The 14,000-nt window shown below is 40.5% G+C and overlaps 1 protein-coding gene across 1 annotated transcript; it reads left to right on the top strand.

Moving 5' to 3' along the window:
* Positions 1-1,542: 1,542 nt before the first annotated feature.
* On the top strand, positions 1,543-9,337 carry lin28aa (lin-28 homolog Aa). The gene is made up of 4 exons (XM_069656958.1): positions 1,543-1,573; positions 2,052-2,224; positions 6,259-6,443; positions 9,118-9,337. The coding sequence occupies exons 1-4, from the start codon at positions 1,543-1,545 to the stop codon at positions 9,335-9,337; spliced, it is 609 nt and encodes a 202-aa protein (XP_069513059.1).
* The last annotated feature ends 4,663 nt before the right edge of the window (positions 9,338-14,000 follow it).

Raw genomic sequence — 14,000 nt, 5'->3', positions numbered from 1 at the left:
TGACAAGACTTATTTGTAGTCTACATTAAATCTTCAAATCTTGTTCTCGTTGTTTTCTTTTATTAAAAAAAATATTGAATTTCGTTTTGATTGCTTATTCTAAAATAGTGACTTTAGTGATCTTTTGGTTGTTTCGTCTTTGGACTCTCTCACTTTGAGCTTGCACGATCACTTTCCTCCATCTTTGATTCATCCATCACTCCACAAGGACACGAGTCAACATCTTAACATGATGTGATCAATCACTATCGACCCATGAATTCGTTTGACCAGCTTGGCTTGTTTTCATGCTGCCAGCTTGTATTGTGCAATCAGATTTTTTTTGTGTCAACTGTTCTGCTTCCTTGTGTTTGGTTTAAGTCCGTTTGGGTGATTTTCTTTATTTCAGCTCTCCCTGCTTGGTTGTTTGACTCGGTTTTAACGGTCCCACCTCTGTTGCATGTGAGGAAAACACTTCCCCCTCCATGTTCCATGTGGATTACCATTACAATCCCTTCTCTGCATGTTGGGACAGCAGCTCATCAACTCCCTGATTGCAGGGAGACGAATGCAAACGTAACGAGACAAAATGGTATGGATCACAATCAAGTAAAGCTTAAGATTTTCACAATAAAATATGAACGTGATTCTTTATAAAAACAAATGAACCCCATTTTACTTTGAATATTTCAAACCGGATGTTTTATCTCCTTACGTTTATTTCCCTATTTTCACTCCAACTTGGTTGCATTTTAATGCAGTTCATTTACAGTTTTATTTTTCATAATCAAACTCGTTTTTGAGGGCAATGGTTCTTCGAGAAACATCTGCATAAAAGTAGGTGGTAGTTTTAAAGGCTACATAAATATGCCAAATATTGCATGTTAAATTCCTTATATATTATTGTACATATTAAAGATTTAATTTACAGTGAGAGCTACAAAAGGATGGATGGAACATTAAAGGAACATTACAAAGATTTTTCGTTCAACGTGATTGGTCAATTCCCACATTTGGGCTCCTCCATCACACAATATGCAATCTATCCTTGGGGAATAAAATTGTGAGTCACGTGGACATGACCGAGAGTGTGTGGGGGGTTTGTAGGATGAGAAATGGTCATTTTGTGTTGACCAACAGAGCTGACCGCTGCAGGAGACACACACACAGCAGCAGCAGGAGGAGTAAACTGGCCCTCAAACATGGCAGAAGGTATGCTGGGATGCTTCTTAAGGGGACTTATCTCTGGGAATGGTTTAAGTGCTTTCTGAAGGGGTTGGGTGTCCTTGCATTGTTTTTGAGACTTTTCTTTAAATGAGGGGGGTCTTCAGCAGAAATTCTGCCCGCTGACCCCCACCCCCCTCCCCTCATTGTTTAGGGGGAATAGGTTGCCAGCCCCCTTTTGTTTACCTCCCTCTCCCGCTTTCCCTCTCGCTGCGCAGTTTCTGCTTTTCACAGCATTTTGCATGAAAGTGGCAATCTGTGAGGATTACCCAGTTTGAGGGCTAAAAAAAGGATACTGTAGCTTGGGTGCTAATTTTGACTCAAGGCAGAAGTGAAGACATGGGCTCCGTTTCAAACCAGGAATTCCCAGGTTGAGTAACAGAATAATTAGCATTTTGACTTAAAAAAGAAAGAAAATTAAGTTGTCTTTTGCAGATCTGTCTGTTTGATTGTACTGGAACATTGTAAGGCATTGTTCAAACACGTGATGTGCATTACGTGTCCATCAATGAGTTAATCGCTCTTTAGAAATTCTGATATCATGCAACATGCAAGATTTCTTACTTTGCACAAACTCGTGGCACAGCCTTCGAGAAGGTCGTAATTTCGTTTACTTTGGTGGATTTTGCGACAATTTTAGTCAAAATACTGCAAACATACAGCCCAGGGTTGTTACTGCTGTTTCATTGATTCTTATTGATTGATGATGCCGCAACGAGAGCGGAAGAGAAGCAAAGTTTTGTTCGGGTTTAAGCCTCATTTAAAGTTCGATATTTGGTAACCAGTAAATGTTAAAACACCTCGCATTTGCAGCAGTATTAACGTTATCAAACTCTTTTTCGTTGCAGGAGTGTGTAAGACCGAGGAGGATGAGGGACCGAGTACTGAGGAGGACTCGCAGTCTTTCCACGGGGTCGGCGTGTGTAAATGGTTCAACGTCCGCATGGGCTTCGGGTTCCTGTCCATGACCAACCGAGAGGGAGTGCCACTGGACGAACCGGTTGATGTATTTGTCCATCAGGTAAGACGAATATCTGCTCAAAGTGAAACTATCAAAGTAGCAAGCATTTCTGCTACTTTTAAAGCGAATTGCTTGTGCAAAAGTGTGACAATTGTAGCTCCGAAACTCTAAATCAAGTGACATATCTTACCAACACGAGCGCGGTCAGCCCACCTGTTTTCAATAAAGCTTAATTAATTCGAGATTTTTTTGTCCAAGCTAGCCTTTTTTGAAACACGGCAGCAATGACTCGTTAAAGTATAAAGATGCAAAAATAATAATACTGTAAAAAGTATCCTAAAACTATATTTTAGTAGGTGTTTAATATTTTAGGTTAAAGTTAGGATAGGCCTTAGTGATATCTTTAATTTGTTGAGATGGATTTTTTCTCTGGCGTGTAGCCTGGTGGGTGTTTCTCCTTCAGGGAAACACGTGTTGCAGCCAGGGGGGTCTCGCACGGACCCTCCTCGTGGGGTTTAATACAGGCAATGATATAATTTGATGGACGAATTAAAGTGTTCTTTAAGCTAAGGCGGACATCACAAAGCTTTTAAAATGACTATAGATCACAGTGAGTGCTGTGTGAGCTGCATGAAAACTGGTCTTTTAAGAAGTCATTGATCCTCTTCTGGGGTTATTTAACAGTCAATATTATAGTTTATTTTTGTGTTTGTTTAGAATATGATGAATAGATGTCACATTTTGCTTTATCAATGCATTTGTTGGCAAAGTGGGAGCCTTTAAAATGATTGAAATGGTTTGGGGTCCTAGACTGGCCCTTTTAAAATAGGAAAACCTTTTTAAACAAGAATTATTGATCACTTCTTTTAAAGGTTCAAATATGCTTTAACACAGGCTAAATGCAACACAATCACTATGCTTTACATTTGTTAGATTTCCTTGAGTACCTGAAGGCTGTGAAAATTGGGATACTTGTGTTACTCTAGGTTTAAGTTTAGGTTTAGTTTTTATCAAACAAGTTTCTTTCTCCACTTATTGTTTCTTTCTCAGCATGAGGAGATAAAAGAGAACTTCTGAGTTCATCCAGGTTTAACCCAAAAGCCCCATTCACCTTTTCATATACAACGGGTGAGGTGGGAGGTAGAGGGGCGGGGGTGCGTTTCCCTCCCACTTCTCGTGTGAGTGAGCGCCTCCATTGCTGTCTGATAAGATAAAGGCTTAGCATGTGAATGAGAGGAGTCCCCACTAGCTGCTCATTCACCTCAAGGTTCCTGTCATAAAGTGATTAAAGGCTCTTTGCTGTCTGCTCAACCCCCTCTGCATTTGTATGTGTGTTTGGTACTATACTAGCTTTAAAGAGAAAAGCACTCTCGTGGTTTATTTAGATAGATTTCCTTCCTAACTAAAATGCATTTCCTTTTTCAAAGATTTATCTATATTGGATGTGCAACAAATATTTGCGTCCTTAAAATCTTGCAGGTTCCACACTTGGTTGGAAATAGTTTGCAGACTCAAGCTCTGTTGTTTCCTTTCTCTTTTGATGATGCAAACAGAGATTCTTCTAGGCGGCTGTAACTGAAAACATTTTTCACCAGAAGCAGGAAGTTGCTACCTCATTACTCATATTGAGAACCCAAAACTTGAGTTCAACGTTTGAGAGAAACGTACTCTCCGGTGCTCCTGTAGTAGCAGAAATGTAAAAGACCGTAGAAAAAATTGATACTTAGACTTGAGTGAAGTACAACAAAACTGCCATTACATGTAGATTAAAAAGAAATCAAATCGATTTCAATCAAGAACTTTTTTTGTCCCTTTTTTGTCCCCACTCATTTTATCCAAGACAAATGCGTAACCATTTCCCTATTTTCCTCTCCGTCACTAGAGAAGGTAGACACACACGTGTCAATGATGGATGTAAAAGGGGTTAAGGCAACGTAAAAGGCCTCAGCCCTAAAATTAGTGGCCGCGTGTCAAGGAAAATTAACTCCCAGGGTCCACTGGCCTTTGTGCAGGTGGACAATAGAGCCATGCATCCGAATGAAGCACCCCTCAGCCGTGACCGAGCCCCTCTTTGTCTCAGCAGCAGTCCTGCTTTTGTCCCTCGCTGCTCTGATGTCTTTCTCTGCCTCGCTCAGCTTCCAGACACATTCTGGACAAAGTTTACAGTAGATCCTGCTATTAGCTAACACATCAACATCAGGTCCTTTAAGCGCCCGCCCTGAGCTGTACCTGTGTGGGTGTGCAACCTGGTGTAGGGCATGTGGCTGCTGCAGAGGGTCGTTTATGGGGGTTGGGGGGGAAGGTCACACATGAGAGAGGAAATGGGTTAACGGTCACCAGGCCACAGAGAGGCCTGATGGGATTGGAGCTCTGTGAACATCCATGTTGCCACTCGAACGTCATGGCTCACCAGTCACGTTTGGTTGATGCTTAGGACTTTGCAGCAGATGCTCAGATGTGAGTTAATATCCCAGGATTAAAGAAGAAGCAGTTCATGGAACAACAGGCCGTGTTTGTTAAAAATCCAACGGAAATTTTGAGGGATAAAATGTCCTTGTTGGTTGATACATATGAAGCATCTTCACCCGATTTATTGATTGTTTCCTTTAAATGATAACCATTCCTAAAGGATTCTCCTGATGGATATGGCTTATAGTGGCCCCTTACAACAAACTAGTCTTAAGCTCAGTCTAGCCATTTTTACATTGCAGTTTTGCCACAGCGCATAACAAAGCTTTAAACCAAGCAACCAAGCCACATCATTCTGGCATTGCAGAAACAAAAGGTGTAAAGCGAGGTGTAAACAAACAGCACAAGCTTTGCATACACACACGTCCCGCCCTGCCGGGTTTGCACTATACACTGATTCTGTTACGCCTGTTCCTACCTCTGATAACAACTCAGAGACACAGATTAGAAGCAGTTGATAATTAACAGATAGATGTGGCTTTATAAAGAATTGCATTAATGTCTAGCAAAACAAAAATGCTGCTTCGTGGATCTTCGGTCTGCCATGGTTATGAATAGTTGATCCTACAGTCCAACCAAGAGAACTTTAGAGAGGGATTTCCCATATTGTGTTTATCCCCTAAACCGCACCACACCTTCCTTTCATTCATGTCTATTTTTGTTGCTGTGGAATCGGATATGTTTCTGGCGAGTCGCTGGTATCATGAAGAACCTCCTGACAGGTCACATCAGGTGAACGTTCACAGAATATGTAGCTAGGCGGGAGGATAAGTAGGTGTTTACTCTTATTGTTGCTCCTTTGTTAATAAATGATGCTAAAACGCCTCTCCAATCTATTTGTCAGACATGCTACAAATTAAATCACCTTGATACTTTCACAATGAGATGTCACAGATTCAGGCACTGATATCAAAGGGAGATATCAATCATTGGTGCTTTCTATCAACTTTTATCTTCCACCTCTGCCAAACAACTATCCAAGGAATGTCCCCCTGACCCCCAACCTCCCAAAGAAGCACCGCGGCCTTCTCACCCCACCCCCAACCGTAGCACTAACTCCTGCATCCTGCAGTTTAGCGTTAGTGGTGGTGGTGGTGGTGATCAGTGTGTTAGTGGAGCTTTGTGATGTGGGTGGGAAGAGGGATGAGGTGGGGGCAGCAGTGTGGAATGCTGTTCCTCCGGAGGGGGGGGATGGGTTGAAGGTTATCCTCATCAGATTTACCACTCAAACACAGCAAAAAGAGAATTAGGGAACAGTGCTTTTTGTGCAGGGTGGCTTGTGTACAAAGTGATTGGTAGAGTGGCAACAGAAAGCTTTAGCGTGTTTTTGTTTATCAGTTGAGACATTATGATCACCTTAAAATACCACATACCTGATAAGTGCTATCAGGCTCTGATGGTATCACACAGTGGAGAATGACAATGGGTGGGGGTGGTTTTCCAGGGTCAAAGTATCCACTGGCTCAATGCAGAGGTGATTCAGGCACTGGTTAAGTAATCAGGCAGGTTTCGGAAAATCTAGCCATGTCTATAAATACACAAACTACATTAATAATAAACCTGGGTTTTCCCAAACACGAAACAACAATTTTGATGATGAACCCTCCTCCTGTGTCACCTTTCAGAGCAAGTTGCACATGGAGGGCTTCCGCAGTCTGAAGGAAGGCGAGGCGGTCGAGTTCGCCTTCAAGAAGTCCTCAAAGGGCCTGGAGTCGCAGCAAGTGACCGGACCAGGCGGCATCCACTGTGTGGGCAGTGAAAGGAGACCCAAAGGCAAGAAGGTCCAAAAGCGGCGTTCAAAGGGAGATAGGTAAGCAGGGAGAACTTGGCTAAGAACAAAAAGACATTTCAATGTTTCTTTTCCTTGTAAATTGGGTATTCAGAAGTTCAGAGTTGCTTGAAGCATCTTGCAAAAATCAAGAACCTCAAATTAAATGAGCTTAAAGCTGCCATTCATTTATGCTAGCAGTGCAATAACTAATTAGATTTTAGACCAAAACTGGATTTGTATTATGCAACAACTCACACACTGTCGTTGTCCACTTGAACCCCATCACTAGAACATCAGGTTTACATAAATCACATACAACATGTGGCCCCAGCTTTTGGACAACACACTTTTCAGACAAGGGTTTACATTTTTTCATTTACCTAAAGAAGAATGTAAATTATTAAGAAACAATTAAAATTTTACTTTATAGAAAATGAAATTACTAAATTTGAAGATGTGTAGTTTCCATTGTACAACAATATTTATGCATCTTTACATTAGGGACATCTTAGAGGCTCCATTTCTATGCAGTCTACGATTGGTCATTGTTGTATCCAGTTTGGATCAGATATACAATGGTGTTTTAGTTTCTCCCAATTTTCCTTCCTCTTCCTCAAACCCAACCCCCACCCTCAGCCCTCGCAAGGGTCACACCAGCAGGCTTGACGTGTGACCTGGATCAATAACTGTTTAAATCTGCTGGCCCCAAGTGAATTCACACCCACTGATTCTTCCTCTCTTCTTAAACCTCTTCAGCCAATGTGATTGGTTACTACAAAACCAAATTCATAACAAAAAAAATTATTTTGGGTTATAAGAATGAATCTGACGTTTGTTGGTTATTCAAGCACTTTCTCCTCTTTCTAAAAATGAGCTTGTAGCGAAATCTGTCAGCGCTGTTTACTAGTAGAGACCCTAAGCATGCCTTTCCTCTTTACTGCAAAAGAGATTGTTGTTCGTTCAGGTCCTTACAGAGAAGCCCAAACTGCAAATATGTTTTCATGGAACCGTTTTTCCTCAAGATTCAAAAGTTTCATGCAAAGGCAACAATGTCCCTCCAAGTGAAAGAAAAAAGAGCCAAGGGGGGCCCTGGTTTTAACGTAATTCTTTGAATATAGCACGGGGTTAGAAGTGTATCAACTTCACCCTCCTGTCAGTTGTGATTAGAGCCAGAGAGTAGTCAGTGTGAGAACAGAGATCATTACCGCCTCAAAGAGTCCTGGGAGGCCCGCTGTGGTTCAATAACTCTCCGTAGACCACACTTATCCATTGATAAGATATCGTTCCCCTCTAGCGTATTTCATTATGCAGCTCTGGCTGGTGTTTCATTGGTCCATGTATGATTGATTGATCATATTTAAAACCAATAATCGAATATCACTGGGAGAGGAGTAACTTTTTCATTCCAGGTTTCAGTTTTGGGCTCATCTTTTGCTGTGCTTGAGTCTACTTTTCTAGACCACCTTTGCGAGTATGTGTGTGTATATATGAGTAAGGGTGGGGAAAAAGCTCCTGTCCATTTAATTGATAACAGATGTAAGAGCCTGGGCAAGAGGGTGAAAGGTCACTGTTGTCATGGCAACAGTGTATGAGTAAATGCAAGAGGGCTGGGGGCTGGGATGGATTGGGGGTCGAGGGTAGGGTGGGGTGGGTCATGGGGGCAGGGTTCATAGGTCATTACTGCAGCTTTTTTAGACAAAGGGACTACTTCCCCTTCCCTCCTTTTGCCTCCTGATGGATGCTGATGTAGGGAGGTGCTGTGATGTGACGGTATAGACCTTGACACCACCCCAACGGCCACCACCACAAAGCCAAACTGACCTCTCGGCAGCCGCCCTGTCCAAACCTCATCTGCTGCTTCAATGGCGGCAGGGGGTCCGCAGTGGCACAGGCCAAGCGCCGCACGCCCACCACCCATCTGTCTTACGCCCCTGCACGCGTGGCCATTCTATAGATTGTGTTCGGACTTTGGTGGATGAAGGCACCCCGATGGCTCCCTCTTGACCCCCGCATGGTGTTCATTTCTAAAGTTCAATGCCGATGAAACGGATGTCTTCCTTTGATACAAAAGAGCGCAAAGAGTCCAACTGGAAGCTTTTGGCACTGACAAATAGCACAAGCTGTTCAAGATACTTTGAGATAATATGAGTCACCATACCAGGTCCTTGGAAAAATAGAAGCATTGAATTCTTGCAATTCTGTGGTCCACTTGAACTGTCCAGAAACTTAAGTTGCTTTCATGAAGATCGTATTCATTTTGGTTGTAAATTTTGAGCATGTAAGAAACATTATGGTATGTGTTGAGATGTTCCAACGTAGTGTGCTCCTCAATGTGGGGTGACCTGGAATGCCCTTGTAAGATTTATGACCAGAGGCAATGTGAAGTTAATTCCAGGCAAGTGTTGCCATCTAGTGGAACACAGGTGCATCTTCAGTTTCTCCCCAACACAGAAATAAGCTTTGGATATTGTCACTTCCTCTGGATGTATTGGCTTCACTCTGCAGAATGATGTGCAGGCTTTAACATTACAAGAGTGTTTTTAATATCAGCCAAAGGTATCAGCTAAAGGAAGAAAGTTTCTCTTTGGTTTGTCTCAAAACTAATTTAAAGATACCTGTAGTTGGAAGCCAATCAGGGTTTATGTGAAGGCTGATTTTTCAGTGAGGTAGGATGCCGTGGTTTGATCTGATTTAATGCTCTCTGCTTTTCTAGGTGCTACAACTGCGGAGGCCTGGACCACCACGCCAAAGAGTGCAAGTTACCACCCCAGCCCAAGAAGTGCCATTTCTGCCAGAGCATCGACCACATGGTTGCCAACTGCCCGATAAAAGCACAACAGTCCTCACCGGGTTCTCAGGGAAAACCATCCCCCTCGAAAGAAGAGGAGGAGGAGCACAGCCACGTCGCATCGCCTCCTGAGACCTCTGATTAAACGAGAAGTTGGGAAACACTGATGCCGGGGAAGCACAGAGGCCAATCAAACTGCTTGGATGGGAGAGATGGGACACGCGACCCCTTTCCACCTGTTGAAGCTGCTTTTGGAACTACCTCAGGTTAAAAAATTGCTGATGAAGAATGTTGCTGAAGTTTTTTTGTTTGTTTGTTTTCATTTGGTGTTACACTCAGGAATACTGCTGTATTATTGCACTCAGGACGCTTTCTTAATGTTTGAATCACTGCTGTTCTATTGAGGGGATTGAGATTGTAGTTAGCAATGCAACATAATGGATTATCTTGATGAGTTTTTGTAGAACCTGTTTTCTTTTATGTGATACTGTGCCTCTCCTTTGGGCATTATACCTCTTCTGGTTTTGCAGAATACTCCGTCAGTTCGCTAAGTATAGATCTACACTTTTGCTGCCTTACCATGTAATCTGTTACACCTCACTATACGACAAGGCAGAGATGCAACAGTTAGTATCTCTGTAATGAATGTTAGATTGCATATAACAGGGAATGGGAGGGTTCATAAATACGCATGGGTTGGATTTAGGGTATAGCTACTGGCAATGTATTGGCATTGACCATTCAGTTTTCCTGGGGCCAAATGAATGTCTGACCAAAGGCTGTTAACCCTTTTGGTCTGAGTTGTTTTTCTCTTGTAATTTCATTACTTTTATCCAGCGTTTTGATGGCTTTCTATAGGAACACAGTCTACCTCATTGGTGCATGTTTGCTCTGCTACTTAAACCATCATTCTTACCGCTGATGGCAAACCAGATATTCTCAAAATACAGCTTTGGAGATTGTGATCTGAATTGGAATTAAAACAAGTTCTTTTTGCACTACAGTATTTACACAGCATTGCCATAAACCCTAGGTGTAGCCAGAGGTATAAATCTCTTTAACCTCCTACCACGACCAAAGTCAAAGCTGGATGTGGTCAAATGCGATCTGTTGTACTTGGCCGTGTGATGTAGCGTGGTACTGCTGCTCAATGCTACATCACAACTACTTTGAGTGTTATTGAACTCTTTCATCTAGCCAAGGAACTAGACACAAGCTTAAGATTTATTTGCTCTGGTAGTTGTGTTTGGTCCACCTCCCTTTCAGTCAGATTTCCATCCGACCTGATTCAGGTCGGGCCAATCAGAACCGTTCATCCAATATGGGGCGGTTTTAATCAGCAATAAGGGTTGGTTACTACGTCATGTCAAGCAAAACATCTGTTATGATAGTCCATGTTGAACTAGAAGCATTTGAATTTGACATTGTAACAGCTACCTAGCCCACCGCTACGTTTAGTATTTTCTTGCTCTCTGAACTGAAAGGTTGCAGAATAATTCACATTTGAAAGTTTGCCTGGGGATGCACCGCTTAGTCTCACCCAAAGAGGGCAGCAAAACATAACAATTATTCTTTTAACAATGACTCTACCTTTCTGGAAAAATGATTGTAGTCAACTTTCCATCAACCGTTTATCCTCATATTATTGGCTGCTGTGTGAAATACTGCTGCTTTATTATTACCTCATGTAGAATTTGATAGAATTCCAAACAATGTGATACTAAACCGAACTCATGTACATCATCACTTCTAATAGGATACTTGACCTGGACTGAGTTAATAAGGGGTTCAGCTAGCTCTCCTCCTGATACTTGAATAAAATGAGGCCGAATCAGCTATGATGTTGCCAGTGGGAAGGCTGGTGTTTTTGTTTATATCCAGTGTGATCCATTTCTAGGTAGTTATTTAAGACATTACCTCCCTATGACCCTTAGTAGGGTAATAGCTCAGGAACACCAAGCCTGCACGGAGGAGCATGTAGAAGTAGCTAGCTAATCAGCGATTTACTCCCGTTTTACAGGAGAAGCTGACAAGACTTTAACACCCAATTAATATATATCTAAAATTATTCTTTTTATAAAAATCATACTACTTATTTATTTTCATCCAAGATTGCTGCCGCTTCTCCTCCTCATGTTGAAGCCTCTCATGAGTGAATGTTCTAGTAGACATCAAGAAACTTCATTCAAAGCTCCTATGACTTGAGAATATGTTTGGGTAACACACTTTTAACATCGAGGTACTTGTAGTGCTTTGTACATATGTGCTTGATAAATCATTGTCATTGTCCTTAACAGTAATCCAATGCAGTATGAACACAGTGTAACAGTTATATATTGCAACACCAGACTTACAAACTAAAAATACTGTACAGGTGCATACTATTATGAGGACTGACGTAAACTGTGATTTTTTTTTAAATTTTCTTTGACTTTTACATTTCTTTTAAAACTTTATTTTGTGCACGATGGGCCTCTCAGAAGAGGGTCCCATTGTTGTCTCTATCTATCTATGCCAAAACCAATGCAATGTTACTCTGCACTAATCATGTGTAAGATGCATTAATTAGTTTTTTTATATTCTGTTTAATCTCTTTTGAATATGTTTTCCGTATGCTATGTTATATTGTTTTAGATTTTTGTATACCACACAGTCAGTTGCTAGTTGGAAAAAACCTCCACTCTTAGGCTCATCTCAGGAATTGCCAATCTGAAAACTCAGGGAATACTTCAGATTGATCAGAAGGAGTCGAGGAGTGTTTACTCAAGACAAAGCAGGGACTGGACGCTCATCTGAATGATGTGAAGCAGAGATTGTTGCCCAAAAGAGAGAGAAAAAAAGATTACAAATGATTGTAAACAGTTCAAATTGAGATTCATGAGCTTTTTGACTCTTATACTTTGCCAACATGCCATGCACACAGTGTGGTGATGATCTTTATGTTTTCTTCTTCTTTACATACCTCGCCATGATATATGATATGAAGAAAATGTTCCACTATAATTGTATTTTTTTTCCTCTTTAATCGTCGTAGATGGGGATGTAGTAGAATATTATGTAAGGGATTGGGGCTAGTAGTATATAATCCGGGGTTGTCTCATCTCAACACATGGCCGATACTTGGTGTTTCAGACTATCAATGCTTGTGACAAAAAGAATGTGTCATGGATGACTTAACACTCAATTATTGTTTGATTACCCTCTGCTTTTAGGTGGTGTTTATGTAAGTGTTTCAAGTTTAAAGGTTGCAGAAACAAACACTGTTTCGATAATTAAACTCAGGATATGAAACGATGAAAAGATTGTTAAAGTGCTCTGATTAGATAGAACCGGAAACATATCTGTGTTCTTTAATGTTGATTTTACCACTTGTGACTGCAGTTCTAGTATATCCTCGGACTTGAACGTTTTCCTTTTTCTCCATTTAAAGAGGGACATTTAAGGATGATTTTTTCTTTGATTAACTTTCTTTAAATCACCGAAACCACCGACTAATTAACTTGTCAAACTCTTAATTGGATTCTGACACCCACTGTTTCGATAAAGGTTGAATGAGAAGTGTTGTATTGTGAATATTCTGCTGTACTTCAAGTTTTCAAAGTATCATTTGGAAACTACGGTTCGAGAAAGACGACTGCAACAACCCTGTTTGACCCCTCAGTGGTGTGTTATTGTGATATGATTGTCGGGTGTTAGATGGGTTAGATATACCTCAAAAATCCAAGGACATGTAAGACTAAGTGCTCAGGGTAACATTTGAAGCACATTGAAGAATTCTGTATCGCAGTTTGATTTACGTGTGCTTGATAAGGTACATCTTGTTTGTGACCATCAGCCATTCTATTTGAGGTGTTGTAACCAAGATAAATGGCTAGCTACTTCCAAGAAATGTGCATTTATTACTGATGAATGTATCAATGTTTACTGCCATAAAAAACTACAACTATCTTATCTTGATTTAATGGCTAGTTTATCAATGATGAGCAGCATGTAGGCTTTTCAAAGTATTACTGTGATTATGTTTGTAAAGATCTGCTCCATTTCCTAGTAAACATGTCAATATTCATTTGTCGTTTTTGTCTTCTTTCTCTTAACGCATATACAAACAACTTTCATTACGACTGAAAACTCTAATGGGCACATTTATTATCAGCAATGTACAGCTGATACTGTAACAAAGGTAAAAGCACTCGTGCATTGCTCTTAGAAATGAGGCTATACCAGCCAAAATGTTGGGTTTTTTTGTTTTGTTTAAGATTAAGCTACAAAGTTGTTTTGGATGATTTGTATTATTTTTGACTCGAGTCATAATTACAACCTGTAAAGCATTTTATTGGCCTCAGTAGACAGTGGTGCCAAGCATTGGTGTAGCTGGTTAAAGGAGTTGATTTTTGCTGCTTTCTTTTGATGTTATTCTAGTAGCTAAATGATTTAAATGTAAAATATGAATTTATCAATCATTTAAGTTAACAAAAAAATACTTTAAAATAGATTAATAGTTAAAAAGTAAATGAAAAAGCAAACATGACAAACAGTTTCTCAAAAGATATTTAATGTAAACTGAACATCTTTGGGTTTTGTTTTATATAAATTAGGATATAATTATGAACCTGTGGCATTTCAATGGGCAATTTATTCATTAATTTATAGGAAAAACAATCTAAAAGATGGAAAATACATACTTATACAGATGCAGCACAAACTGAGCTAATATACTTTTATTTTAATTTAATTTCATAATTGTTGATAAGACTCTTATAGGTGTATTGCTACGACTCAAAAAAGACAAGCACATGTTTTGAATCACC

The sequence above is a fragment of the Semicossyphus pulcher genome, unplaced genomic scaffold, assembly GCF_022749685.1.
Source record: "Semicossyphus pulcher isolate SPU_LCO1_2020_fin unplaced genomic scaffold, fSemPul1.0.p SCAF_9, whole genome shotgun sequence".
Taxonomy (NCBI): Eukaryota; Metazoa; Chordata; class Actinopteri; order Labriformes; family Labridae; genus Semicossyphus; species Semicossyphus pulcher.
Note: the sequence above shows the minus strand (reverse complement) of the source record. Positions and strands in the feature narration are given on the sequence as shown.